Source organism: Lynx canadensis, chromosome E2 (assembly GCF_007474595.2).
Source record: "Lynx canadensis isolate LIC74 chromosome E2, mLynCan4.pri.v2, whole genome shotgun sequence".
Lineage (NCBI taxonomy): Eukaryota > Metazoa > Chordata > Mammalia > Carnivora > Felidae > Lynx > Lynx canadensis.
In genome coordinates, this window is record NC_044317.1 from 1,859,777 (window position 1) to 1,887,709 (window position 27,933).

A 27,933-nucleotide genomic window follows, 5' to 3' on the forward strand; every position below is an offset into this window, starting at 1 on the left:
CAGGCTCAGTTGGCAGTATTTTCTAGATAAAGCAGAGCTCTGTCGTGTGGCTACAGGAAGGACAGGGAGACCCCAGGACCACGGGGACAGCCAGTGTGGCGTTCTACCTCAAATAGGCTGGCTGAGGACGGCCGAGTAGCTGAGCACGGCCAAGGGCATGCCCTTCAGAGCAAAGGGCTCAGCAAAAGGGCTGAGCAAAAGGGCTACGTAGCAAAAGGGCTACGGAGTGCTGGCTGACAGGGTCCCCGATCCCCAGGAAACCCGCGTTCCTTCAGGGCTCAGCCAACTCCTAGAACGCCTGGAAGGCTGACCTGGGCATCGGTAACAGAAATACCTCTCTCCTAAGTGCGTGAGTGATGGATTCGTTAAACCCTGAGGGCAACATAGCGGAATTAGTGCTATTATTTCCCTACCTTACAGAGGAGGGAACTGGGGCAGAAGTCAATGAATGAATGAATGAATGAATGAATGAATCTACCCAAGGGTACGTACCCTTGCAAAATGCCTCTGTGGAAGAAAACCACGTGTATCCCAGAGTTGCAAGGAAGGCAGGCAGATGCAGGGGCCACCAGAGACCAGGTCAAAATTCTGTGCACGTGACCAACAGGGTTCTTGGGAACCCACACGCGGACCCAAGGTTCCAAACCCCTGTTCTGTGGGGTTTTCCAGATCTAAGAGTCCAGGATTCTATGTGCATGAAAAGGGGGGCATTAGGATCCATGCTGACACGGTGACCTGGGAGCGCTCTGGGCCAGCCGGGACGTTAGTTTAGGCAGAACAAATTTGTATCAGGTCATGTCTCTTTGTTCCTGGCAGAGAGGGGTCACCTGCCCGCCTGCCCCTCCACCTCGGCAGTGCTTTGCCTAATTCCTGTCCCTGCACTCCAGAACCTGCCACTCCCTCCACATACACACGGCACGGCTTTGTGCCTGGCCCTACATGCATGCGACACGGCTCCAAACTAGGGGTCAACATCAGGAACAAGGCCTTTGCTCTCTCCTATTTGCCTCTTGCCCTCTTCGCCAGGACGAGCAGTGCGCTCTCCACTGTGTGCACCTGACTCCCCGGCACACTCTGCTGTTTACCAGATCAAAGCGAACCGAGGGGCCGGCCACGGTGAAGGCCACAGGTCTGTCGAGGGGCACCCACCCCTATGCCAAACTGAGCATCGTCCAGAAGTAGGGGCAGGCGCGGGTTGAAATTTAACCTTCGGGATCAGGGGGTTGGGTGAGTTTCTACAAAAAGAGGTAGGCTAACCCCGTTCCACGATCGTCCAGAACGAAGTGAGAGCTTTGGTAGGAAGATCACCCTGTGTTTACGGGGCTCTGAGGGGAGCAGTTTGAAGATGTTGAGGACCCCGGTGTTGGGCAGGAGCCTTTGGAAGTCGTCCGATTTCTCCGTCTCCGTCAAGCGGATGTGGGGGACCCCCCGCAGTCATCCGCTGAGGCTGGAGCGAAGGTGCTCACAGGGTCCTTGTGTGCAGAGAAATCAGACTGATACTGGTAAGTGGGCCCTCAGATTTCCCCAGGCGCACTTTGATGTTTGGCTAATTCTGTAGCGTCTTCCAAAATGAGAGGCGTTAGAACTGGCCTGCTGGGGTTCAGGTTCCCAGTCTGTCTCCTTTTCCTGTGGGTGAACTTGGCCAATTCCTTTAAGCTCTGTTCTGCGGAGCCATCAGGAGGGTGAGACCCTCAGAAGAAGAACCCCTGGGATGGGTTGTTACTAGGACCATCCAGCACCCTAGAAATTAGCCCCGCCAACCAGTCCCAGCCAGTCGTTTGAGCTCCAGAACCCCTCAGGCAGAGACCATTCTCAGCAAACGTGCAGTAAACACATTATCCAGGGGCACCTGGGTGGCTCCCTCGGTTAAGCGTCCAACTTTGGCTCAGCTCACGATCTCACGGTTTGAGTTCGAGCCCCGCGTCGGGCTCTGTGCTGACAGTTCAGAGCCTGGTGCCTGCTTCCGATTCTGTGTCTCCCTGTCTCTCGGCCCCTCCCCTGCTCATGCTCTGTCTCTCTCTGTCTCTCAATAATAAATAAATGTTAAAAAAAATTAAAAAAAAAACAAAACACATCATCCAACCAAAGACTGCCCCGGGTCAGCCGCACCCTGACGGCAGTGTCCTTAACATTCTGCGACCTCCCTCATTGTGGGTCTCAGATTTCTTCTCTGTCCAAAAAAAAAAAAAAAAAAAAGGCTGGCTGATGAGATCACTTCTGATTTTCATTCCTAAAATATCCACACCGTCCAGGTTGGCCAGTGGGAAGAGCTTGGGCTTCTTCTCGGTGGCTCCTGAGTGTGGTCACTCGGGACGAGTGACTCTTGTCAGAGGTGAGAGCGGGGCCGGCTGCTTTCATGCCCCCTGAGCCCCAGTCTCCTTGTCTGTAAAATGGGAGAAGCGCCTGTCTCACAGGGTCATGTAGACACGGAACCACGTGCAGAAAGCCCAGTGCACAGTGGGCTCCCAGTGAACGTTCCGGACTCGGACTCGGAGTGGGTGCCCGGGATGGCAGCAAGGTCGGCACCGGGAGCTGGAAGTAAAACGCTGGGCCCTGCCCTGGACCTACCTGTAAACTTCAGACCACACGGAAAGGCGCTGACACCTGACCAGCCTCTGAGCCCAGCTCCCAGAGGCCACCGCTAGGTGTGCTTCAGGGCTCACCTCTGACGCTTTCCTCCACGCACAGGAAATAGGTCCACGCATTCACAAGGCTTCTCACCGAAGCAAACACGGACCCCACTGGACATGTCGATCTGCACCTGGGTGTTCTCGACTCGACTGGAGACATCCTCACAACCTTCCCTTCTTTTACGCTTGGTGTGACCGGGACGGACATCAAGCCCCCTCAACCGGAACCCTGGCCCCGCCACTTCCGGACCCCTCGGCAGGTGCCTTCCCCCCTTGGCCCCCGGGAAGTCACAGTACTTATCACACGGCGCTGTGGGAGGCAGAGAGGAGGCCGGGGATGGACCGGCCTAGAACGTGGAACCACGTCCCAGGCACTAACTTGTTGTTACTGTCACCTTGGGCCGTAGCATGGATACCGCCGTATTTAACCACTTCCTTTTTGGGGAATGTGAGGTGGGCTCCAATCTCTAACTATGACCAACCACATCCTCGCACATCCCCACACCCGTGTGCAGGAAGAGTGACGTTTTGTGTCAACTGGTCTTCAAACTACCTTCAGGGGAACCCCAGGGCTCCACGGCGATCTCAGAACGCCACATTGGACAGTCTCTTCCGCCAAAGGAAGACTGGAGCTTCCTGAGAGGTTTGTGCCTCATGTTAGCGTCTTGTGCATCGTTGTTTGGCAGAACATTTCCTCTGGGGGATAAAGAGAGTTTGTTACTAAATACACCGCCCGCCCCCCCCCCCCCAGCGTATTATCGGGAGCCGGGAGCCGTTCCAGGAGCCCCTGGGATTCTGGAAAGAAGGGATGGAACTTTATGTAGACTGTTTTCTCCTAAACACACATAGCTACAGTAAGTTTAATCTGTAAATTTGGCACAGAGGTGAACAACGGGACCGATAATAAAACAGAAAACTGGAACGTCGTCGTCAAAGTAACGTCACCGCGGCCTTATCGCTTACCATCACTCTGGCGATGACGTGAGGTGATAAAACGCCCAGGCGATGAGGTGAAGCGGGATGAGTGACCGAGCCTTAGGCCATCAGTGACCCGGTAGCACGTGAGAAGCGGGATCGTCCGCTGCCCGACTGCGGTTGACCGCCAGCTGCTGGAACCGCAGGCAGAGAAACCGCGGGTCAGGGGACCTCTGTGTGACCGAAAGTCGCCGGTGGCTCAGCCTAGAGAGAACACTGACAGCGTTATAAAATGTTCCAGAGTCATCTCAATCCCACATTCCCTGGCCACTCCCCGGGACCCACGGGAGCTACCTTTCGCCGAGGGAGTGCGTCCCTTCCCCGGGCCGGATTGGTGACATCCGTGCTGGCGGGAGCATTGCACCCCGGCCATGGCAGACACGGCCCACGCGGGCCCTTCGGGGCAGCGTTAACGCCTGCCAGCGCGCCGCGGCAAGTTCTCGGACACGTGAGCTGGCACCTGTGGCTCATGCATCTGCGAGGCTTCCCGGATTTGGCTCAGCCGGGCGGCGGGAAGGGCCCAGATCCGTTCAGTGCGTCCTTCCTGGCACTGAGGCTGGTGCTTGACCCACGGCGGGAGGGTTGAGTCAGCGAGAAGAAGATACCGCATTACTTTTATCACTTCCGTCCGCAAAGACCAGACTTACTTTGCTGCGCGGCCCTCGCCCTGGAGGCACACGGCCGCCAGGAACAGGCCCTGGGAGCCCGTTCAGGATCTAAGCAGCCTCACCTCATGGTGCGCGGTCATGAGCAACGCCCTTTCACAGGGGACAGAGACTGTGTGCACGTGGTTGGCAGCCCTGTGTGCAAATGTAACACGTTGGGTGGGGGGGGGGGGGGGGCACGGACTTCCCGTGACCACACCGTGACGATGACCGCGGATCCAAAGCAGATCAATGCCACTCGGGAAAGCCGGTTTTGGGGGGAGGGTTCAGGGAGGAGATGAAGCGAAGGCCCCACGTGCAGGGCCGGGGTTGGGCTGCTGGGCATCTGGTGGCCCCCGGGCTCCGCGTTGGGCCGGTTTCCAGAGACCTGGCTCCTCTGGGGCCCCGTTTGTGACGAGGCCACCTGCCCTGAGGCACCAATCACTCCAGTGCATCAGTGGAGGCCTTCTCTTCCTTCTCTCTACCCCAGGGCACCCCCTCTGGAAGGGCCCCGTCTCTGTGCCGGGGGGCACCCGGCAGTCCCCCATCAACATCCGCTGCAGGGACAGCATCTACGACCCGCGGCTGAAGCCTCTCATGGTCTCCTACGCCGCAGAGAGCTGCCTCTACGTCTGGAACACCGGCTACTCCTTACAGGTGGAGTTCGACGACTCCACTGAGGGGTCAGGTGAGCCGGGGCCTGTCACAGCCAGGCTACGGGGTGGGCAGAGAAGGGGACCGGGGCTTTGCTGACGCGTGGTGTTTGCGGGCAAAGAACAGAGGCATCTCAGCGTCGCAGGGCAGGGAGGTGACGCTCACTTTAAGGATTATGACGCCCACGCCCGACACTTGCACGGCTTTACTGCACATCCTGGGGGCCGGTCAGGAAGAAACGACGTGCCAAGAGAAACGCACATGTACGGCAGGTCACAGAGGAGAGCGGAGCAGGTGGGGGAGAGAGGCGCGGTGGGGACGGGGCCCGCAAGCGGAGGCAGAATGAAATTGTACCAAGGCCGGGGCAGGCCATCCAGAGCCGGGCCCCTCGCTGGTCCCTGCCCAGAGGACGCCCAGCGGCTGTGAGGCACAGGGGGCGGAGCAGGGACTCTGTGAGGTCTGGGAAGCTGCCTTCCACCCCTGCTTTCCGTCGGGACTGCTGCCGGATTCCGTCTGGCCTTCCTTCAGCACCTGCCGGTATCGTCATAAACCCTGTTTATGCTGCTCGCCCGTCTTCCTTCTGGGAGCGGGGGTTGTCGCGCGGACGGGCAGAGGGTGCTACGCGGCCAGCCCCCAGTGGAAACCTTAGGCAGCAGGCCTCTCCTCGGCTTCCCTGGTGGACGTGACTTCACACGTGTTGTCACGGCTCAATGCCGGGGGGACTCGGTGTGTCCCGTGTGACTCCACGAGAGAGGGCTCTGGAGGCCGGTGCCTGGTTTCCTCCAGACAGTGCGGTCTACAGAATGTGCTTGCGTCGTTTCGCTGTAATAAATCTTAGCCACGCGTACGGCTCTACGCTGAGTCTTGGGAGCGCTCGAATCTGGGGACCCCCGGCCCAGCCCCCAGTCCCAGGTCCCTCGTGGGCCAGCCCTCAGCCCATCCCCTTCCACGCACCCAGTCATCTTACTTCCCCATCATCGCCCTGCGAGGACGCCAGCCCCAGGAGGGCAGGACCTCTAGTTTATGCTGAGCGTCGCAGGTGCTCAGTAAACTGATGGATGAACCTTGAATGAGGAGTTAAGGGAGCAAAGGAGCCTCAATTCTCCCCTCGGGAGTGGGGAGCAGGGCGCCCGCCTCAAAGGCTGTTGGAGGAAGAAACGAGGCCTCCGCAGGGAAGCCGTCAGCGGCTCACGGCGTCGCACGGACCAGCTCCCGAAGCAGGCTGCCGCCACCTGCCCTGGCTGCTGACCTGAGTCCGCCTTCCTGGGTCACCGGCAGCAGGACGCCGGAGCGGGAGCTTGCTCGTGGCCTTGCCCTCGCGCAGGGCGTGCGGAGCCTTCCTTAGAGCCGAGCGCCGGCCCTAGACTGTCAGTCTGCTCCCGCCGTCACCGGGAGGTGTCAGCCCTGCGTCCTGGATCTGTCCTGACGCTGATTCTGTGTCACCCGGCCTGGAAGTGTGCGAGCAGCCGCAGCCCCCACTCCGGGCGCCCTGAGCCACGTGCAGCCCATGTGCCGGCCTTCCGGGGGCCCCGGGAGAGGGTCTGGATGGTGAGCGGAGGCCCAGCCTCAACCGGCCTGCCTCCGATGGACGGAGCGGCTGCGGGGTGGGGGCTTCTCCAGGTTGGTCTTCACCGTGACCCTCGGGCACGCCTCTCACATGGCGTTCGCTGAGGCCGGCGGGGGCGGGGGGTGCGGCAAAACGCCAACTTTGGCCAAGGCACGCACAGAGGAACTTCTGGGAAGGATGAGATGGGCTCAAAGGAGAGAAGGGGAAGCTGTGTTCTCAGACCCTAGAAAGCACTGGAGCTGCCCGGCACAGCGATGTGTGTGCTCACCTACTCAGTGGGCTGCCTTCTGTGCCCTCGCTGGTCTCTTCCAAGTCCGGATTCCCAAGGAACAACTAAAATTGAATTTCCAGGTTCAATGTGGTTGTACCATTTTAAAAAATTTTTGTGCAGCAACTTTATCGCTTTTGTTTTTTTTAAACACGTTTTTTAATGTTTATCTTTGAGAGACAGAGACAGAGCGTGAGCGGGGGAGGGGCAGAGAGAGAAGAAGACACAGCATCCGAAGCAGGCTCCAGGCTCCGAGCTGTCGGCACAGAGCCCGACGCGGGGCTCGAACTCACGGACCGCGAGATCGTGACCTGAGCCAAAGTCGGCCGCTCAACCGACTGAGCCACCCAGGCGCCCCGATTTATTTTGAAGTAAACTCCACCCGCAATGTGGAGCTTGAACTCACGACTCCAAGATCAAGAGCCTCATGCTCTACTGACCGAGACAGCCAGGTGCCCCTTATGCAGCAAGTTGAAAAGACTGAACAAAGAATAATAGTTCCGGAACTTTTCATTGCTTGGTTATTAGTTATGTGAATGTAGTAATAATTTTGGGAAAAACAGATATGGTTGTGGATGAGTTCCTCTAGAATTCATACTCCTCCCGTGTAATTATTATGTGCAGTTATGGGTCTTACTGATATCTACATAGGTTTATTTTCCTTTCAGTCATAAAATACAAAAAGCTTCGAAGGTCACTTAGGACTCCTGCCTGTGTATCGTTAGGATACATTTGACAAAAATTGTTCAGATTCCCAGGGGAAAGGGTGTGGTGGCTGAGCGTGGCACCTCGTCAGTGGCTGGTCAGTGGAGCACCTGTAACGCCGAGTGATAGCCTCACCGAGACCGAAGCAGTGGTCCCAGGGTAAATTGCAATGCTTTTTCTAGAAGGCGGAAGCTTTGCCGCACAGACAAGTGAACATCCTCTTTCAAAAGTACCTCCAGGGGCGACTGGGTGGCTCAGTCGGTTAAGCGTCCGACGTCGGCTCAGGTCACGATCTCGCGGTCCGTGGGTTCGAGCCCCACGTCGGGCTCTGGCCTCATGGCTCAGAGCCTGGAGCCTGCTTCCGATTCTGTGTCTCCCTCTCTCTCTGTCCCTCCCCCGTTCATGCTCTGTCTCTCTCTGTCTCAAAAATAAAAACGTTAAAAAAAAAAAAAAGTACCTCCATCCAATGGATAACAGCATGGCCCTAAGCAGACACCACAGCAGACAGCGTCTGCCTCCTCATTCTCCTCAAGGACAGAGGCCCAGAGACGTGGCTCATTCAAGGTCGAGCGCGGCAAGTGGAGGGTCAGGTTCAAACCCAGTTCCTGCTGCTTGGAAAGCCCACTGGAGTCACCACATCCGCTGTTTGCTGGACCCTTCTCCTCGGCAACGCTTTGCTTACAGAAACTTGAGTACTCCTGAGGATTGCTGAGATGGGTGTTGGCTCCCATTTGACAGATAAGAAAAATGAGGCACAGAGATGTCCATGGCCAGAAGTCACAGAGCCCGCACGACGGGATTCTGTGCTCTCCAGAGCAGGGAACTTCACAAGCGTGACCTCTCTCTGGGAAAAATCTGCACCCAACATCCACAGAGGTCAGGCGTGAAGCCAAGGTGCTGACCCCACGTGGCACATGGGGAGAAGGTCCTGGGCTCATGGTCAGGTCCCCAGAGAGCCAGCAGCTGCTCAGGGTGCCGGCCAAGCCCACGCCCGACTGCCCTGACAGGTGGAGTGGGGACGTCTCTGTGATGCTTCCAGGGTGAGGTTGTTGCCGTTATGTCTGTATGGGAGTCTTAACAGCACCTGTGACTTGGGCTCTAGATGTTTCTGAACCCCACGGGAGCTCAGGCTCAGGTTCGAGGCTGGAGAACTAGGCTATCACAGGTCGTAATTATCCCCAGAGTCACAGCTCAAGGCCTCCTCTTGGTCAAGAATTTCAATCTCTGGAATTTTTACCCCAAGAGTAACTCAGAATTGGGCACGGCCAGCCCCGGCAGCCTCTCTCTGCTTCCGGGATCTGTCCCGGGGCGGGCGTGCGACCCCGGTCAGACCGCTGAGCGCCAGAGCTCCCCTGGGAGGCGTTGGAAGAGAATCCCTTCCCGCCTGTGTTGTGCGGGGGCAGCTGGGAGCCGGGCCCGCCGGTCTTCAGGGGAGAGCAAAGCCAAGAGGGGGGAGGAAACTTGAGGCCTGAGGCCCTTGTCGGAGCCTCTAAATGCAGCTGTGCCTGAGGCCAAAGCAGCCCCCGGACCAATAAATCTCTCTTTTTGCTTAAGTCAGTTTGAGTAATGATAGTTCCGCCCCTTGTTTCCCAGAGCCCTAATACAGAAGACCAAAAAAAGTGACCGAGTTGAGAGAGCAGAAATGGAAGGGAGTCACCTGGGAACCGGCCGCCTCCCTCGTTTCGCTTTCTGCTCAAATGCGATGCGGGGGCAGCCTGGGTCCCTGAGGCCCAGGGCCGGGGGGACGCTGCACTTGACCCACAGAGGCGGGCGGTGAGAGCACGGGGCCTGGAGACCCCAGGTGGGTCCTCAGGGAAGCCGAGCCCAGGCGAGCCTGGCCAGCGGCGTGCTGGCAAGGGTTTGGCACCTGGCCCTCTAGGGCTCGGGGGAGGGACCGGAAGCCATTGACAGCTTTGCCCGCTTGCCCTGGTGTAAATACTCCCGCACGGCCGGCCTCAGTCTCCAACAGTCACTGATCCCAGGCGGGGAGGAGAACGCGGCCATCTCCCAGGGCCCAGTTCCAGTCGGTCCCACGCGTCACTGTCCCAGGCCCTCCCCCCCCCCCCCCACAGTCCCTGCTGCCTCTGAGCTCTCGTGGGCTCTCCAAGCGAGGCCTCGTCTGTACTGGCTAAGACCGTTGCACGTGGCAGAGACTCGACTCAGACTGGCCGAAGCGAACAAGGGGAAATGTATCGGCTCAGATCCTGAAAAGTCTGGGGTGTGGCTGAGTCAGGTGGCGGACGGCCCACAGAAGGAATGGAAGGAATGGAACGGAAGGTGGAAGGAAGCTGAATCCTCCCTGGGGCCCCTGCTCCGCTCTGGTGGGGTCATCCCGGGCCAGAGACGCCCCTGCCGTTCTGGTTCACCCTCCGGATTGAGCGGTTTGGAGCGACAGCGCCCCTGCCCCGGCGATCCTCAAACCCCCGCGTGGCGGCTGGAGCGCACCGCGGTGACGGAGGACGAGCCCGCCCTGCAGCAAGGTGCTGTGCCCAGAAGAGAGGGTGGCCGGGGCTGGGAGGCGCACCCCGAGCTCTCTCCACCGGGCCTGGCATGCTTGCTGTTGACCCTGCACTGACCCCGGCCCACCCGAGTCAGGCGGCCGTCAGCGTTCAAGACCGTCGCGCCCTGATGCAGCCAGGCCTGTGCGTTGACCTGGGCCTGACCCTCACTTTCTGGCTTCTGCACCACCTTCTCAATCTGATCCAAAGGGACTCGCCACCCCCTCCCCCCCCACTGCCACAGACCGAAAGAATTATCTGGGTGTCTCTCTCTGGCCATATAAATTACTAGATAATTCCCCCCGTGGCTCGTGTCCACCCAGGCCAATCTGGTTTTACTTTACTTGTCATTTTCCCAAAAACCCAGTTTCCTTTCTGTCTCTCCTCCTCAATTTCACATGCCCCCCCCCCCCCCCCCCCGCCCCCAGCTCGATTCCCAGGCTCTCTCCCTGTTTCCACATCTCCCGTCCTCTTTGCTCACCGCCACTGAAAATTGGGAACTGCCAGGAGCAAAGGAAATGAAAAACGCAGCTGAAGACTGGAGCCCGTTAAAACACGTTTGCGGCAAGAAAATGAGAAAAAGGAGACAGTCCCACAACTCAAAAATAACACTGGATCGACGGCAAGGAAGTGCCCCACGAGCAGGAAAGGAAGTGAGCGGGGAAGGCACTCGCCGTAGAAGTAATTGTGCAGGATCTGTGATCACTCAGGTCCGGTTACGCAAACAGGTGACCGCCAGAAACTCAGACGGAAACATAACTGGGAGGCTGAGGACATTCTCCGTCGGCGTGGAAGGGTCCAGCAGTTTTTTTCCAGAGGGCGAGGAATACGCGCGCTTGGAGATTAGCGCCAGCCAGGGATGATGTGTGACAGGTGGAGACAGCGGGGCGTTCCAAGGGATTGGAGAAGCAGCTGACGGCCCGGGCCCGGGGCCGTGGGGGCTGGTGCAGGGGCGCTGGAGGGAGAGAGCTTCCTGGGAGCAGAGGGAGCAAGGGAGGAAAGTCGGCAAAGGCAGGGCCTCCTCTCCCCCCACACACACCTCCTCTCCCGGGAAGCCCTCTTGCCCAGTCCCGAAGGACGATCCTTCTGGAAGGGGTGACAGCGCCCGCCCAGTCTGCCAGATGGGTGCTCAGAGGCCACGAAAGAGACGCGTGTTCAATGACCCATAGTCGCTGTTGCTGCTGGACGTGGCCGGGTGCTCCTCATGTGGCAAAGCCATGTGCTGAGCGGGGTACAGCTTTTATCCCCTTTGATCCTCGCAATTACCCCCCAAAAATAGAAAATGTTCCCACACGTGGAGAGGGGACGCCCTTATCCAACATTCAGCCGAGAGCTGTTTCCAAACCCCACACTGTGCTCGCCGTCCACAGAAAAGGAGCCAGGGCTCTGCAGCCTCGCAGGGTAGAGCCTGACGCCAGGGAGGCCAGGTGCCCTGCTGCCCTATCCCTGTTCCCACCCCGTGCACCTGTCTAGGGGATTGGTTGGGGGAGTAGGCCACAGAGGGGAAATCGCCTCTGTCCCACACGCTAGACCCGTGTCCTGTGGGGGCCAGGCCCCTGTGCTGAGTCTCTGCACCCAGAGGCCACACAAGTATTCCTGAAGGTGCAGGGGGAGTACAGCATGGGGGTGAGGGTCCTGCTGTGGGGCAGAAAGAGAGAGAGAGGGAGAGAAGCGTGCGGAGCAGGCCGTCAGCTCTACCAAGTCGCCTAAACTCTCTGATCCTTGGTCCTCTCTGACCCCCAGTCTCCTCCTCTGTAAAGGGAAGGTCCGCCTGACTCCGGAGGAATTAAGGAGGGCTCTGGGAAGCACTTGGCGCTCTGGGAGCTGAATTAACAATTTGATGACAGTTGTTGCCTTTGTTCGTAAATGAAATGACCCAAGCGGGGCTCGGGCCATGTGCGCGTCTAACGTCTTCCACTAGGGGGAGCACGGAGACGGCGGAGAAGCCGCCGCCGGCCAGGCGGGGTCTGGCCTTTTCTGACCACGGGGGACTCTGTGTGACCCACTCAGCTGGCGGAGGGAGAAAATCTGGAACTGCAGGCGGGTCGGCGGCATCCTGACGTGTGAGCTGCCCGTGTGGGGGGTCCCTCACTTGCAAGGACAGTGATGGGCAGTTTGAGGCGTCAGGTGCATTAATGCTCCTTCCAACGTCAAAGTGAATTTTAAGTCACTTGTAAAGTGGGGCCAACGACAGCCTTTTATCCCCCAAAGGACAGTTGGTAACCACGGCCAGTGCCAAGAGATCCCAGCTGGGCCCGGGTCCTTGGGCGCGAGGCCACTCACCACTGAGATCAGCACCCGGTGCACACAGCAGGCGCTCAGTGGACGTTGGCTCCTGGAGTGGAGGCAGGCCCGCCGAGCGGTGAGGTCTGCAGACTTCACTTCCACCCGTGGGGACCGTCAGGTGCGAGCCAGAGAAGCTGACTCGAGTCACACCAGCCAAAACGGAGCTGCCTGGAAGAATCCGGGGCTCCCTCCTGGGAAGGCAGGCGGGAGATGGGGCCCGGAGTCGGGTCAGGAACACGGCAGCAGGAACCACTCTGCTATCTCTCTGTCCCCGGCATCGTCCCACTCAGGACCCGAGTCCCGGGGACCTTTCCACCTGCTGCCGGAGGTGAGGCGCCTGCAGGGAGGCGGGAGGTAGTTCCAAGCTTCTGCCCTGGGGGAGGAGGGGACTCCGGGAGGGGGTCCTGGGCCTCACGGAGAGGAGAGGCGTGTGGCTGCGCCGACCACAGTCCCGCCTTGATGGAGCTGAAATGTCCCGGAGCAGTTATCTTGTCCCGCAAATTTGTCGGCGGTCTATCCAGTTCGAGTTCTTTCCACCTTCGTTCCTTATCTATCTGCTGTCTCCTCCCTTGGTCCCTGGGCACGGGTATTGGGAGGGCAGAGACAGTCGTTTGTTTGCAGGTCAGGTGGAGTGTGGTTCTCCGGGCTTGCGCTCTGTGGTGCTCAGCGGGAATGAGAGCCCTGCCTGGGAAGGCCCGAGAACCCAGAGCCATCCTTCTGCCCTCTCCTCCTCCCCCCCACCTCCTTGCCCCGCTCCAGCCTCCCCTCTCTCCTCCCTGCATTCATCCTTCTTTCTTTCTTCTCCACACACACCCTCCCTCCCCTGAGACTGAGACTCACTTGCACAGGGCTGGGGCAGCCCTCCCACCCGCCCCCCTCCTCCTCCTCCTCCGCCTCCCTGCATCTGTCCAGACCACCAGCTCCTCAAGCTTGGGAACAGATTACGTGCCCAGGGGCCGAGGGGAGCTCCCAGCCAACATGGCAAGTCTGAGCCCCCGTCTGGTCCAACCCTCCCCGACCACTCCCGTGGGTCCGTCATGGCCTTGCCCTTGGTGTCGAGGGCAGTTGTCTGACAAAACGCTCCACTTAACGGGAATCAGCCTGGAAATGGGAGGGGGATCCTCACCGGGCCACCTGTCACATCGTAATGCCCAGTGTGGTAGCTGCTCTCCGTCGCTGGAACGCCGCTGACCGCTGCTTCTGAGGGGCACCCAGGAATTAATCGTTCTTGCTGTGCCCAAGAAGCTCCGGTTGGACGTTCGCGGCAGAGAGGTCATGCCGTGTTCTCTCGGCAAAGTTCCGGTAAGGACTCCGCGAGCCGGTGCAGCGCTGAGGGCCCAAGGCGCCGTCCGCCCTCGCAAGGACATCTCGAGTTGGGACGTACACGGAAAGGTAAATTGGAAAGGTGACCCACGTCAAGGGTACTGAGTGCAAGCCCCCGCCCGTCCCGCACCCCTCCCCACGCGCCCTCCTCCGGCTGGCGCCCTCCCAGGAACCCTGTGTGGCCCTCAGGGCGGCAGAAGGAGGGGTGTGTGGGACAGAAGGAGATCTCCAAGAGGAAGAGGGCCAGTCGTAGAGAGTATGCAGAGCATGTGGCCTGGAGGGGCGTAGGGGGGAAGAGGAGGAGGGGAGACCATCTGGGAGGGGACGGGGAGGGGGGAGACCCCTGGGGGGCGGGGAGGAAGAGGAGGGACTTGCGAGGAGCCACGGTGAGGCCTGGGGAGGATGATTTTAAGGCCTTCTGAGCCAGTGGACCCCTGGGACACGTTCGGGAGAGGGGACACTGTCTGGGAAGGGGCTCGAGCCCACACCCAGGCACGTGTCCCCCTTGCACGCCTTCCCCGGAGGACAGTTTGGAGTCAGGCCAGGGCAGTTGAGGAATCAAACACTTGATGCCATTGGGCAAACCTTGCGTGACGCGTCTGCTTTTAAAGACAGGAACACTCGGTCTGTTGACAACAGTGCCTGACTTGGCCTCTGCCGCACCTGCCCCTTCGCGCCCTGTGCAGACCCCACGCCGCAGCCCCTCGGACTCTCCGTCTGGGCCGCCTCGGTGGCCTGCTCTCTCTCCCTCCCGTCCTCCCTGCCTCTTGTTGCTTTCTGCCTAGAATTGTTCTTTGTCTCCATCCTTAGGGCTCAGCGGAAGCCCCACTTCCTCAGGGAGGCCCGCTGTGGTGCTCCCACCACTCCGCTGTGGAGTAGGGCCCCAGAGCACCCCCCGTGCCCGCCGCGACGCTCCTAGCTGCTCGCGCTCACTACGCATTTTCTGACTGCCTGTCCCTGCGGATTCCGAGCTCCGAGAGGACAGGGCCCCATCTGTCTCGTTCCCTCTCGGTCCCCAGTGCTTCGTAGAGGGTGCGGCGCATCGTAGGCGCGTCGACTTCTTCTGCGCTTCGGGGGCTGGCCCAGCCCCTTCTAACGGACACTTTCTTAAAGTGCGTTTGCCCGTCGAGGTCTGTGGGTCCTCTCTGGGGAGTGACAGTGGCGGCTTCAGGTCTCTGCATATCTCTGCTTTGATGGTGATGATGATGGTGATGATAATTTTAGTAATGACAGTAATACCAGTAATTATAACGGAAAGTGCAACCACCTGTAGAGCCCCTTCTGGGCTCCAGGGGCCGTGTCCGGGGGCGTTTTGTAAGCGTTCCTGTATTTGATGCTCACCGTGTGCCGAAGAAGTAGGTGTCATTGTCTCGAGATTCAGAGAAACAAAAGAGCCTATGCGAAGGTGAGCTACGCGAAATCGCTTTGAGTCCAAGTCCGCCTGGCTTTAACACTAGAGCCAGGGGGCGCCTGGACAGCTCAGTCGGTTAAGCGTCTGACTTGGGCTCAGGTCATGATCTCGTGTTTTGTGAGTTCGAGCCCCGCGTCGGGCTCTGTGCTGACAGCTCGGAGCCTGGAGCCTGCTTTGGGTTCTGTGTCTCCCTCTTTCTCTCTCTGCCCCTAGCCGCCCCCCTGCCATGCTCTATCTTTCTCTGTCTCTGAAAAATGAATAAACCTTGAAAAAATTTTTTTAAAAACCCTAAAACCGGAGCCAATACGTGATGATCTTAGAGCGTAACTACCAGAGAGCAATTTGGATTCCCTTTATGCAGGATCCTAGGGGGTGGGGTTGTGCTGCTGGAGCACGGATGGTGTGCTGGCCGCCAGCTGAGGTTCCCACCTGCTGAGAGAATGACAGAGGTCTTCCTGGTCCAGGGGACACATGCAAACTCTTAGCTCTCGTGTGTCACAGCTTCGGAACGTTCGTTAGATCCCAGGGTGGCACCAAGAACAGGCTGATGCTTGGCGATGTTGTGTTATTTTCAGTGTTAACTAATTAGAGCATCTCAAACTTCTCTTGTACTTATTTTAAGCCCTAAAACAACCGCGCCTCTGCCAAAAGCCTGCTTATCTTGGTAAAAGCACCGAACTACAAATAGATGGCTATTAAGAGCGACTGCTGTAAGCACCGAGACCATAGCATCCGGGGACGGCAGATTTCAGCATGGGGTCAGCTTCCTCGGGGTGTTTGGAGGGTCTGGCTGCTGCTGGTGTAATTCCCCGATCACGTCTCGATGCCCCTGCCCAGGGAGACAGCTGGGTGCAAAACAGCCCACCGATGCCCAAGTCTGGGGCGTGGGGCCTGGCAAGCGAAAGGCCCCCAGCTCGCGAATTAGGCTTGCTTTGTAACGTTGTCTAATGAAAGGTAATTACCCTGACAGTACACCGTCCTTATGAAAAGTCATTTTGAGGTTATTTTATCCAGAGCTGCAGCCGTAAGTTGAGTTCCTAACTTTCCTGGCAGGGAAGGGGGTGGAGTTTGGCTACACAAGCCAAGGGGCTGGACCTCCAGGCAGGCCTGGGCTGGGGTCGCCGGGTGACCTGGGGCGGTCTTGAAAATAGAAACTGTGTTTTCTGGCCTGCTGTTTCACTCTTCCTGAGGTGCACGTAAAGGCCGAAAGGGAGACCAAGCCCTGCGTTGGCCAAACGGCCAGATTCCACGCAGATTCCACGCGTGTCCGCCAGCCTGCCTCAGCATGCCCCGCCCCTCCAGCCCAGGCCCCGCCCCCCCAGCCCAGCCCAGGCTATAAACTCTCCTCCGTCTGCCCACACCTCCTTCCCCTCACTTATCTTCCCAGACCAGCTCACCATTTGCTGATCTCCTTGTCTGTGTTTGCCTATGACAAGGCTAGGAGGCGCCACAGCCTTCTGGGCTTTGTGTTATGAGCCCGCCTGGTCCCCGGCCCGCCCGGGATACTGATGTTCATCTACGGAGGGTCAGATGTCAGCATGAAGGAGATACCTGTCCCGGAGGCCCCGCTGAAGAGGACCCTTCTTTTCTGAGGGGGGTCTGAGCCCCAGGATTCCGAAGGATGGGTTTCCATTTTCATTCCCTTGTGGAAGCAGATAGGCCGGAGGCCGCTGGCGGGAGGCTGCTTCGGTGAAGAATTCAGGGGAGAGCGTGAGGCCACGTCCACGGGCGGAGGGGAAGAAAGTCTGAGTCTACAGCTCTTCACGGGCTGAGAAAGGAGTAGTGGGGGTTCCCACAGGCCCCTCCCACCGCAGCGGCTTCCCACCCCCGGCTCTCTGTGGTTCACAACCCGGGAGATTTTTCTACACGGGTGTTTTCGGTGGGATGCACCCTCACCCCTCAGGCTTGCCACCTGCTCACTGATGGGTGTGCTTTGGTGGCACGAGGTCTCTGGCTGGCCAGTGCCGCAAACGCCCCTCGTGCCACGGACACCAGGCGGGAACGAGCACAAAGGTTTCCACTGCCTGACTTCGTGGTCCTGTAATTTCCTCAGATCGTGTTTCCTGCTTCGAAGGATCAAGTGGAAAAGGCGTGGGATTTGGTGTGAGATCTGGGCTCAAATCCTAGCTCCCACTGCTGGGATTACCAACAACCTGCCTCACCTCCCCTAGTAAATGACGATGGGACCCAAAGCTACAAGGGCCAGTGGGCCCGAGCATCGTGTCCCCTCCGGGGAAAAAATCATCCCCCTGTGTACTTTTAGCCGCAGAAAATCTCCATTAAAGCCCTGCGATTCGAACCCGCTGGGAGGTTCTCCCATCCGTCCTGCCTTCCCGCCTGCGGAGAGGCTCCTCACGCTGTGTGTGCCGTGGGCGCCTGTACATTCAGACCTCGTGACTTACAGTGTTGTATATGCTTCTTTCTGTGTACTTTTAAAAATTGAAATATCGTTCATGTATGTGTGCTCGGGAGAGTAGATCACCTCATAAAACCATACGGCCTCTCAACTAGGTGAGACCCTAATGCTGTTCTAGACCAACAACGCTCATTTCCAAGCGAAGAAACACGGCGGGAAGCTCTACGATCTGGTCGAGGGCAGGGTCGTGAACTGAATCTGCTCGGTGCTTTCTGCTTCTTATACTTTTTACGGCAAAAACAGGATAGAAAGCACCCCTCGCCAGTAGCCTCTGACACCGTCGTAGCATCCGCCACACCACTAAATGTTTTCCCTGCTTTCGCCACGCAGAGGCGTTGATGCGGGTGAGGCCACCCCGGGGATCTGCTGGGGTCTGCAGCCCAGTAGCACGTGCTCCCTTCAGTTAAAAGCAAGAACAGTGTTCCCATAAAGTCTGGTCATACGGTGAGACTAGACTGACCATGGGCTGCGTTCAGTTCAGCCTGACGGGAAGGTGGCGTGTTATGTCTCAGGGTTTGCTTAGGTGAGCATCCCACTCATCACGTATTCGTGTTGGTGATGGAATTTAAGCTGCCACTTTTTCATTCAAAAGCCATCATTTTTTTATTATTATTAAAGGAAAGTCTGGAAATCTTTGAGGACTGGTGTGCGTCTCAGAAATGGTTTTCTTCACCTTCACGGCTGCACCAAACGGGCTTGGGCCCCCTGCCGCCACCTGGTGGCAGAACTGGCCTCTGCATCCACTCCCGCATCTACCTTGAGCCTGTTGTGGGCCAGCTGGGGCTCGGTGACAGGGACAGGGGTGAACAGACAAGGTGCCGCCTCGCACGGGGCCCGCCTCCCAGTTTGTCATTTCAGCAGGACATCAATCTCTCCAGAGCGAAATCGTGTGACCTCAGTGTAGATAGACGCCGTCACGACAAGCCCCGGTCCGACGACAACGGACAAACTAACACACCGGTCTGCTGGTTTCACTTTCCAGGAATCAGCGGCGGCCCCTTGGAAAACCACTACAGGCTAAAGCAGTTCCACTTCCATTGGGGAGCAGTGGACACGTGGGGCTCGGAGCACACGGTGGATGACCGCACGTACCCAGCAGAGGTTCGTAGACGCTATCCCAGCACCAAAGACGTGGGTGCTTTCCACTTGCCAGGCTCGCTTGTAGGGCGGCAGACCAGCCTGGCCGCCCAGAGAAAGGATTCCCGGGGCACGGGACTCCCCGCGCTCACGCTGGACCAGGCCGTCCTGCCCGTCCCACCCACACGGCCATCCTGGGGCGAGGGTACTATTCATACTGTCCTCTGACAGAAGGAGAGACGGAGGTGCTGAGTGGCCACGTGGCTTGCCAAATCAGCCAGCTGGGCTTCAACAACAGAGTCTGTGCCCGTAGCCCGGCACGCGGCCGCGGCCGCGCTGCTGGTCGATCGTGGCCTGTCTCTCGAGGCATTCGGGGCCTCTCCTGAGACCCGAAAATCTTCACGACAGAAATCACCTTCTTGAAACAACGAGACATTTGCAACATCCCCAGATGGGAACCCGTAAAGAAAACGAGTAAGGATAAACGTTAGGAATTGGTTTGCGCAGGTACGGTGGGACGGCGAGCGGTGCCTTTTTGACTGTCCCCAATATTTCGTCACGAAATTTTTCCAACGGTGACTGGCAGGTCGGCACAGGGAGAGCCCGCGAGGTTGCCGCCCAGATCCTACCACGAGCGTTTTGCCCACGTTCGCTTCCATCACATGTCCGTCCGCCCACAAACCACCTGACTTCCTGATGCATCTCAGGTCAGGGGCTGTTTTTGTGTTAACTTTTCGCTGCCGTCACGGTGGAGGTAATGCTGTCGCTCAAACAGGCCTGGGATCCAGTCAAAGTAAAACACGAAACCCACCTGTGATCCCAGCCCCAGAGGCGACCTCCGGGGACGGTTTACGAACAGGAAGTTACATCTCTGGTTGTAAGTAGACACAACTTGACAAGTAACACGGACACGAAGGAGCGGGGCCGGTTCCGTGCTTCTTACGCAGCAAGCCTTCTATCTCGGGAACTGTGTGTCTGCACGTGGTTTTTAACGATCAGCTGACTTAACGGAAGAGGCTGTTGCACAGAAGCAAGAGCAGAGCCTGGGCCCGCCGGGGGCTTTCCCTGAACCGGCCGAGCAGGGGCCGCGGGGCCCGTCCCGGCCGGGCCTCCGGCCCACGTGGGAGCGCCCGTCTCCGTGGAGGTTTGGAAGACAAATCCAGTCACTGGGGGTCCCTGAAGGAAGCAGTTACAGTTGGGGCCTTGGGCCCAGTTGTCTTTATTTCTGGGAGAGTGAACTGGGACAACAGGTGGGGGGGTTCCAGGTGAGCCATGGACGGGCGGGGAGAGCTCACACCGCCCTCGGTGGCCCCGGTGCCTGTGGCTGGGAGCACTGGGGTTAGGCGGGAGTGAGGGGCCGCCTGGAGCGTATGTGGACCCCACACCCTCCACCAGGTGCCCCCAGTCCTGGACTCCAGCGGCTGCGTGAGGAGGGGCTAGGTGACCACGAGAGGCTGGAGGGCTTTCTGGAGTCTGTCGGTGTGGACTTGGTGCTCGGGTCACCGTTCAGAAAGGCCCCCAGCACACCAGGAAATACGTGCCCACGGCCAAGCCCCCTCTTGGGTCTGGGCCAAGCTCAGCATCGGCAGGGCCACAAGCTCTCATCACACGGAGGCCTGGCCAGGCCCCGGCACCCTGCCTCCCGCTGGCCAGCGACCCAGGAAAGCGTCTGTCCCGGACTCGTCCTCTGCCCCTCATTGAAAGCCTTGTCAGCTGGCCGGTCTTGATGGCGAAATTGGACTCGGGAAAACCCAGGGAGGGATGTGAAGTAAGGGCACAGACGAAGTCCAAGGGAGGTGACAGACGTAGGAAGAAAACGCAATCGGGACCACACGCTGACATTAAAAATTGTTCGCCGTTCATCTGACATCCAGATTTCACCGAGCGTCCCGGCAACAGGCAGCCGTCCCGGCACCGATTCCTATGTTACACCGTTCACATCGGCCTCACTGGGTGGTTTGCCCCGAGTTCGGGAGCTGCGGGCGGCGGGCCCGACTCTGCGGAACGGACGCGCGGGCTGCCCCGGGGAGGCCACGGCCGCCTCGTGTGAACGCGCGTCCTTTCTCCTGGGTTTCAGCTGCACCTGGTTCACTGGAATGCTGCGAAATACCGAAGTTACAAAGACGCTGTGCTGGGGGAGAGCGGCCTGGCCGTGATAGGCGTGTTCCTACAGGTAATGCTGGGGCGCGGTTCCCCTGGCGGGGCGGGTGCGCGGTGGCCGGGAGCTGCCTTTGAAACCCCGTCCGTGGAGAGTGCGGTGTGGCCCCCCTCCCGCCTGCTGCCTCTTCAAAGGAGCCTTTCTCGTCTGCGCCCTGCAGCTGGGGGCCCACCGTGAGCCACTGCAGAAGTTGGTGGAAGTCTTGCCTGAAGTCAAGCATAAGGTAGGCCACGCAGCCTGGAACCAGCAGCTCCGGAGAACCGAATTGGCTTAATTAACGATCATTTGCAGGAATTAAAGGCCACTTTGGCAGAAGGGGGTGGCGGGGCTGGGGGAGGTCTGAGTCCACTTCTGGGAATGGGACTCGCTGGGGCTGATGCCCGCGTCCACGGGGACGTCCACGGGGCCCTGCTCCCCGTGGGCCCCTCCCTCCTCCGTACCACGGGGGTGCCGGACTCCCATCCGAGCTTCCCAAAATTCAGGGTTTTGCCATGTTCACCTGCCACGGGCACTATTTGTTACTTAGTATTTTTCCTTACGCTGTCGTTTTTGAAAAATCTTTAGCCTTGTCCCAGGCAATGGCATCTACCAGGGATAACATTTGTTTTAAACCGACTGAAATAAATGCCTAACCGTTCACATTTAAGAGCGTCCGTTCGCGCACACTCCTGGGGGGCAACTTAGCACCAACCCATCCCAGCAGAACGGGGACGCCGGGGGACCGGGGGGAGTCTCGCCAGCTCGCCCGCTCGGCCCCCCCAGCTCCCTGCGTGCACCTTGCTGCACTAAAGCTCAAAAGACAATGGCAACATTGCAGCTTTTCTCCAACAACAGCTGTGAAAGGACTTTGATGGAGGGGTGGAAATTCCAAAGAAATGTAGTTTATTTGTTCAGGTACCAAACAAAAGAATTCCGCGACCCGAGGAGTCACGGTGGTCCCTGGACGGATGGGCTCCGACCCGTGGTAACAATGACAAGAGCGGCTCCAGATGAAAGCTGGGGGCCAGCCCTTCCTCGCCGGGTTCACGGGGTCTGTGCGCTCCCCCTTGATGTTGACCTCTGGGCCGGCCTCCTGGGGCCAAGACCAGATCACCCCCCGCTGCCTCATCCTGCAGCTCAGGAACTCCGCAAGGTCAAGGTGCTGGGAGCATCGTCTTTCCCGCTGGTCTGCAGCCAGAGTAAACCCAGGAGGTCTTCCGCGTGCACGCCCCCCTCCCACACGGCGTGGCCTCCACCTCTTGGTGGGAAAGAGAGGACCTGGCTGGGAGGTGCTGTTTACGCCGGGGTCTGTTCCCTTCCACGGAAGCCCTGGAGCGCGTCTCCCCGCGGGCCGACCCAGCGCCTGGTGGGCAAGTCTCACGGGAGACGTGGCGTCAGCAGGGGCCTCACCCGTGGGCCTGACGCTCCCCCTGGGCTTTGGTTCCTCCCCTGGGAAATAAGAGTGAGGGTCTAGGGGACAAAAAGCCTGTAGAGCGGGAGTGTGTGTCCCGTGGAGCAGTGAGGGTAACCCCGCCAGACTCCGTGGCCCCGCCTGCAGCCCACGCTGGGGGCCACCAACGTCTGGAGCCACTCTTTACATCTGCAGCCTCGGACGCCACCTCTGTGGCGTGCACCCTTTGGGCTTTGACACATGCACGGTCATGGGTCCTCCCGAAGTTTCAATTAGCAAGGAACAGCGGTGGGTGCACGAGCCGCGGCCCCCCGCCCCCCACTCCCGGGGTGGGACAGACTTGCTGCAGCGTCTGGGTTCTGCCACTCTTTATGTGGCTTTGGGAAAGTCAGTTCCAACTGTCTTACTTTCTCCTTCGCTGAGGGAGCAGGAGCTCTCACAGGTGGTTCTGAAACTTGGCGGTAACAGGTGTCCGGCCCGTCAGCACCCTTGGGCGCCTCAGGTCTTGAGGACACAACGCTGAGCGGGAACCTGGTCACAAAGGCGACACAGAATAGGATTCTTTGTAGGAAACGTCCAGAACAGGCAGATCCGTGGAGACAGAAGGCAGGTTTGTGGCCGGGGGGTGAGGGGAGTTTAGGGTGCGTGATCGCTAAAGAGCATCTACCGGGGCTCTTTGTTTCCTGGGGTCCTTTCTGAGGTGCGGAGAATGTTCTAAAGCTGACCAGTAATGGCCGCACGTCACGATCGTGAACATACGGAACGCCAGAGCCCTGGGAGCTGTAAACGTGTGGGTTCCGGGCTCTGTGAACTGTATTTCAAATCCACTTTCTTTTTTTAAGTTTCATCTATTTATTTTGAGAGAGGCGGGGAGAGAGAATCCCAAGCAGGCTCCACCCCGTCAGCGCAGAGCCCGACCGAGGGCTCGCACTCACGAACCGTGAGACCGTGACGTGAACCGAAATCAAGAGTCTGATGCTGACCCCACGGAGCCCCCCAGGTGCCCCGCTGCTGTTGTTCCTTACGCGTTAACTAGACTGCTGCTCGCACAGTGCACAGCCAGCGCAGCCGGGCGGTGCTAGCCGGCGGCAGGGGTGAAGCAGCTCCCGTCCTCGCCTCCGACATCTTGCCTAAGGGCTCCGTGTCTGACCGGGGGGGCTGCAGTTAGGGTACAGCCGGGCCGCCTGGGCCCCAAGCGCCTGTGTCTGACAGCTGGGTGGCGGGGTCTGGACGAGCAGGGAGGTCTCCTTCCCCCGAGGCCGAGCGTGTGTCCTCCCCGTGCCGGGAGACCCTCCCGCAGAGCCGGCCCGGAGCGGGGACCGCAGCAGAGCTGGGCACACTGGGTGCCGGTCAGTGCTGCGCTGCCCCCGGGCCTGCCCCGCCTCTGCAGAGCAGGGTGGGGGCTCTGTACTCGGCCTGCCAAGCCCAGGGACCCCGAGACATCCTATCTTCACCGAGCGACAGCCTGCCCGAGGGCCTCTGGCTGGGGAACCGAGAGGTTCTCCTTCGCACCTGCTCCAGACGCCGGGCCGAGCGGCATCCGGACCACAGCCTCGGTGCTCCCACCCCTGCTGGTGGATTTCTTCAGGGGGCCCAGCCCTGGGCGGAAGCAGGGGGGTCCCTGTCTGCGGGCTCCCTGCCCCCACCTCGTTCCTGATTTTGTTTCTTGCTTGCTCATTCCAGCTGGGTGGTGGGGGGGCGTGAGTTCTGAACAGAGACTCCCGAGCCGGGGACGTGCTGACAGCATCCCCTCGGGCTGCCGCACAGGGAGCTCGGCGCATGGTGGTCGAGGACAGCTGTCCGGAGAAGGAGGGTCCTGGCGTGAGGGTCAGGGGACGCTGCCTCAAGGGGAAGACCGGGTGTCCCAGAAGGGTAGTATTTTCTGGTGCAGCCACTACGGGAAACAGCCTGGCGGTTCCTCAAGCAATTAAACGCGGAATTGGCGTGGGATCCAGTGTCTCCGCTTCGGGCTACTTACCCCCAAATAAGTGCAAAGCAAGGTCTGGAAGAGGCGTCGGCACACCCGTGTTCTCAGCAGCACTTCTCACGGGAGCCGAGGGGCGGAAGCAACTCGGGTGTCCGTTTAGGGGGGCGAACGGGTAAGCAGAGCGTGGGCCGTGCACACAGTGGAATGTTCCTCCGCCTGAAAAGGGAGGGGCTCCTCACACCTGCTACAACGTGGGCGACCCCGGAGGACCCTGTGCTCCGTGAAACCGGCCGTCACGCGGGACAGTCGCGGTGGGGTCCTCCTGACACGAGGCGTCAGTTCCCCGAGACAGAAAGAGGTGGGGGGGGGCAGGGGCAGGGGGAGGGGGGCGAGCTGGCGTGTGACGGGCCGCAGTTTGTTTGGGAAGACGGAGAGGTCCCGGAGACGGATTGGGGGGGGGGGGGCCATGGGACTGTAGTTAGCGCCACGGAAAGGCACACTCAGAAGTGGTTAGGGTGGCGACTTTCAGGTTATGTACGTGGCTTTGCCACAGTTTTTAAAAATGTAATGTTTTCTTCACAGCCAAGGTGTACAAAACTGAGTAACTTTAAAGGAAAAGTGTAAGCATCGGGCGGGGGTCCCTGCTCTGCACAGGACGGTCACGTTTTCTTGTTACTGCTCCCAAAAGTGACCACCACACCCCAACCCCCGTCTTTATCCCGGGAACAAACTTGGGTAATGATGGGGTGCCATCCCCTTCCTTCCTGCACGCCCCCCGTCTCAGTCTGAGACCTGACGCCGCCTGTGGTCTTGGTCCCCCAGGGGGCGCAGGTGGCCATGGGCCCCTTCCAGCCGTCCTGTCTGCTGCCCGTCTGCCGGGATTACTGGACCTACCCGGGGTCCCTCACCACCCCTCCGCTAACCGAGTCGGTCAGCTGGATCATCTTGAGGGAGCCCATCCAAGTGGCTCAGAACCAGGTGAGTTGTGCCTGACCCAGCATAGCAGGAGGCACTGAACGAACCCACCCCTCTCGCTCTGTGTCCCCAAGATGCTGTGAGCGACTGTCGTGGGTTTTATTCTCTGGTGTGTGTGTGTGTGTGTGTGTGTGTGTGTGTGTGTGTGTGTGTGTTTTAATGTTTATTTTTGAGAGAGAGACAGAGAGACACAGAGCGTGAGCAGGGGAGGGGCAGGGAGAGAGGGAGACACAGAATCCAAAGCAGCTCCAGGCTCCAAGCCGTCAGCACAGAGCCCGACGCGGGGCTCGAGCCCATGAACCGCGAGATCATGACCTGAGCTGACTGAGCCCCCCAGGCGTCCCTCTCTGGTGTGTTTTGGATATTCTCCCACAAGAAGAATTTTCTGACTGAAACAGAAGCCAGTTTAGATTGAACAGGGGTTCCGTTCTTCTGAGCCCGAGATAATAGTGTGGGAGAGAGACGGGGTGGAGATCGAGAGGCAGGGAGAGAGAGGGAGGGACTGCACATAAGGAAACGCTTTTTGGCTCTACCTGATCTCTAGCGGTCTCGAATTCGGACGTGGAGAACATCCCTGATGACGAATGGTTGAGTGGGCTCAAGGCTCGCTCTTCAGTATCTCGGGCTGAAGTCACTTTGCAGGAACGGAAGTGGCATTGTAATCGGGACCTGGGTCCTCGCCCCTAATGGGACCTCAGTAGGTATTTTCGGGTGAACACATTAACCAAGAAAGGAATGTCGTCGATGAATTTTGCAAAGCCGTTCAAGAAGAGGGGTCCTTGAAGGAGAAGAGAAGATTTTAGGGTTCATCCCGCTCCCTTGGATGTCAGAACAGTAAACAGTGGAGACTGCAGAACTTTCTCTCACCTAAAGACGTTATATACGCTGGGAGAAAATTCCGGAAGGACTACATCAGTCAGCTATTGCTACAATAATGCTGCATAACAAAGCGCCCCAAAACAAGCATTTACTTTTCCTGCGTGCAGGTGGTGGGTTGGCCGGGGAGACTCTGTCTTAGGCTGTGGATGGCAGGGTGGTTGGGGTCTGGGTCGGGCCCAGTGTGTCTCATGCTCCCTGGGCCAGTGGCTCCCCAGAGACGGTCTCCATGGTCCGGACAGACACACAGAAGACAAGCACACGACCGGGGCCAACTGAGGCGCCTGCGGGCATGGCGTCTGCTCGTGTCCCGTCGGCCACAGTGGGTCCCAGCGGGCAAGGCTGAAGCGGGCGGGGCAGGGAGGAGGTGAGTGAGTGCCCAGAGCAGTGTCCGGTCTCCCACAGATCCGCCCACACAGTTAATACTGGCCGCCCCAGCATTTCTGCAGCTCATTCACTTTCTTCCTCTTCCTTTCTCAGTGTTCTTCCCCCCCCCACCCCAAAGTAAGTAGATAGATATTACCTGCTTCCATTTTAAAAAGCAGAGTGTTTTTTCCTCTGGAAATCTCCCGAGTGTGGAGACAGGCTGTCTGTGTCGGGCCACCCTGAGTCTGGGGACGACAGACCCGCAGCGAGCTCGCTGCCCTGGCCCCCGCCCCGCCTCGCCAGTCACGCGCACTCTTTCTGAGGCTCCGGCCTTGCGATTCTGTGACTGTCGTCTCACACGAAAGTCCCGGAAGGACGCCGTTTGCCCTGGGAAGCGGAAGGATCCACTCTTCTCCCAAACCAGAACCGTCAGAGACACAAGGAGGACCCTGGTCACAAGATGGCCCCGCGTCACCAAGACCCCTTCTGTCACTCAGGGACTGTAGCCGGAGAGGGTGGGACAATGAGGACAGTGCCTGCACACTGCTGTCTGGGGGGAGTAGAAACACGATCGTGTTGTGAGACCGGGCGGGGAATGTTACACACCAACGCGGGATGAGAAGCCCCTCACCCTGACCAGGGGACCTGGCGGGGAGGAGCGTGCACCCCCTGGACGGTGGCAGGAGGTCGCCAGCTGGAGGGGAGGAGGAACACAGTGTGTCTGGGAGAGCCAGCGGGCGTGCCCCGGATGGGCACACTGTGTCTGAGCGCCTGAGCCCGTGGGCTCCGTGCCCCTCACACCAGGGCGGGGGGTTGCAGGGGGAGGTCACCAGCCGGCCGTCCAGATCGAGCCTGCTCAATACGCTGTCCCAGCCCCGCTTGTAACTGGACACGCGAGTGATTCTCACCGAGCCCCTGAGTATACTCACAGCAAACGAGATGATAAAGAAATGGACGTTTAGCTCCTTAAGAGAGAAATGACTCTAACGTTACTTTAGCAGTTATGTCACATGGATTAGTATATCTAGTGTGTTTGTGAGCATGTGGACCTATTCGCCTATGTGTACCTGCGTATCTGTTGCTGTGTAACAGCCCCAAAAGGTGGCGACTCAGGGAAACTATAACCACGATTACCTCTCCGAGTTGCCGTGGGTCAGGACGTGCGGGGTTCCGGCTTGGGCTCGCCCGTGGCATTGTCGTCAGATGCCGTGGGGGGCTGCCATCGTCTGAAAGCTTCAGTGGGACTGGAAAGTGGCTCCGTCACGTGGCTGGCAAGGTGGTGCTGTCTGTTGGCTGGTGGGGTGGGGGGGGGGCCTCGGCTCCCCTCCCGGGGGGCTGGTTGGGTGTCCTCACAACATGGCGGCCGGCTTCTCCAGAGCAAGGGACGCGAGAGAGCAAGATAGAAGCTGCAGTGCGTCTTCTGAGCCAGCTTGGGAGTCACCTCTGCCGCCTCGTGTTGGTCACGCGGGGCCACCCGGATTCGGCGCGTGGGGGGCGGCTGTGCAAGGCAGGAGGGACGCTCGGGAGCTGGTTCCCGCTGTACCTGCACCCAGCTCACTCTGCTTGCTGTCCGTTGCAGCTGGCCGCCTTTCGCACGCTCCTGTTTTCTGCGCCTGGTGAGGAAGAGAAGGCCATGGTGAACAACTACCGTCCGCTTCAAGCCCTGATGAACCGGAAGGTCCGTTCATCCTTCCGGCCTATGGAAGAGGGCATGAGATTCTAAATGCATTATATCCGAGTCAGCGGGTAGAGCTGACTTTTAAAAGAGGAAGTTCTAAAAAAATAAA

The 27,933-nt window shown here is 59.1% G+C and overlaps 1 protein-coding gene across 1 annotated transcript; it reads left to right on the forward strand.

Moving 5' to 3' along the window:
• Positions 1 to 469: 469 nt before the first annotated feature.
• CA5A (carbonic anhydrase 5A) lies at positions 470 to 27,933 on the forward strand. Its single transcript, XM_030298695.1, has 7 exons — positions 470 to 1,502; positions 4,740 to 4,937; positions 18,360 to 18,478; positions 20,532 to 20,627; positions 20,773 to 20,835; positions 24,752 to 24,907; positions 27,726 to 27,933. Exons 1-7 carry the CDS (start codon positions 1,346 to 1,348, stop codon positions 27,867 to 27,869), a joined length of 933 nt encoding a protein of 310 aa, XP_030154555.1. The 5' UTR covers positions 470 to 1,345; the 3' UTR covers positions 27,870 to 27,933.

Excerpts from the sequence above, each read along its gene's own strand:
- CA5A (XM_030298695.1), top strand. The coding sequence starts at position 1,346 with ATGTTGAGGACCCCGGTGTTGGGCAGGAGCCTTTGGAAGTCGTCCGAT. Across the intron at positions 4,938-18,359 it reads CGACTCCACTGAGGGGTCAG|GAATCAGCGGCGGCCCCTTG; the intron begins GTGAGCCGGGGC and ends TTCACTTTCCAG. Across the intron at positions 20,836-24,751 it reads TGCCTGAAGTCAAGCATAAG|GGGGCGCAGGTGGCCATGGG; the intron begins GTAGGCCACGCA and ends TTGGTCCCCCAG.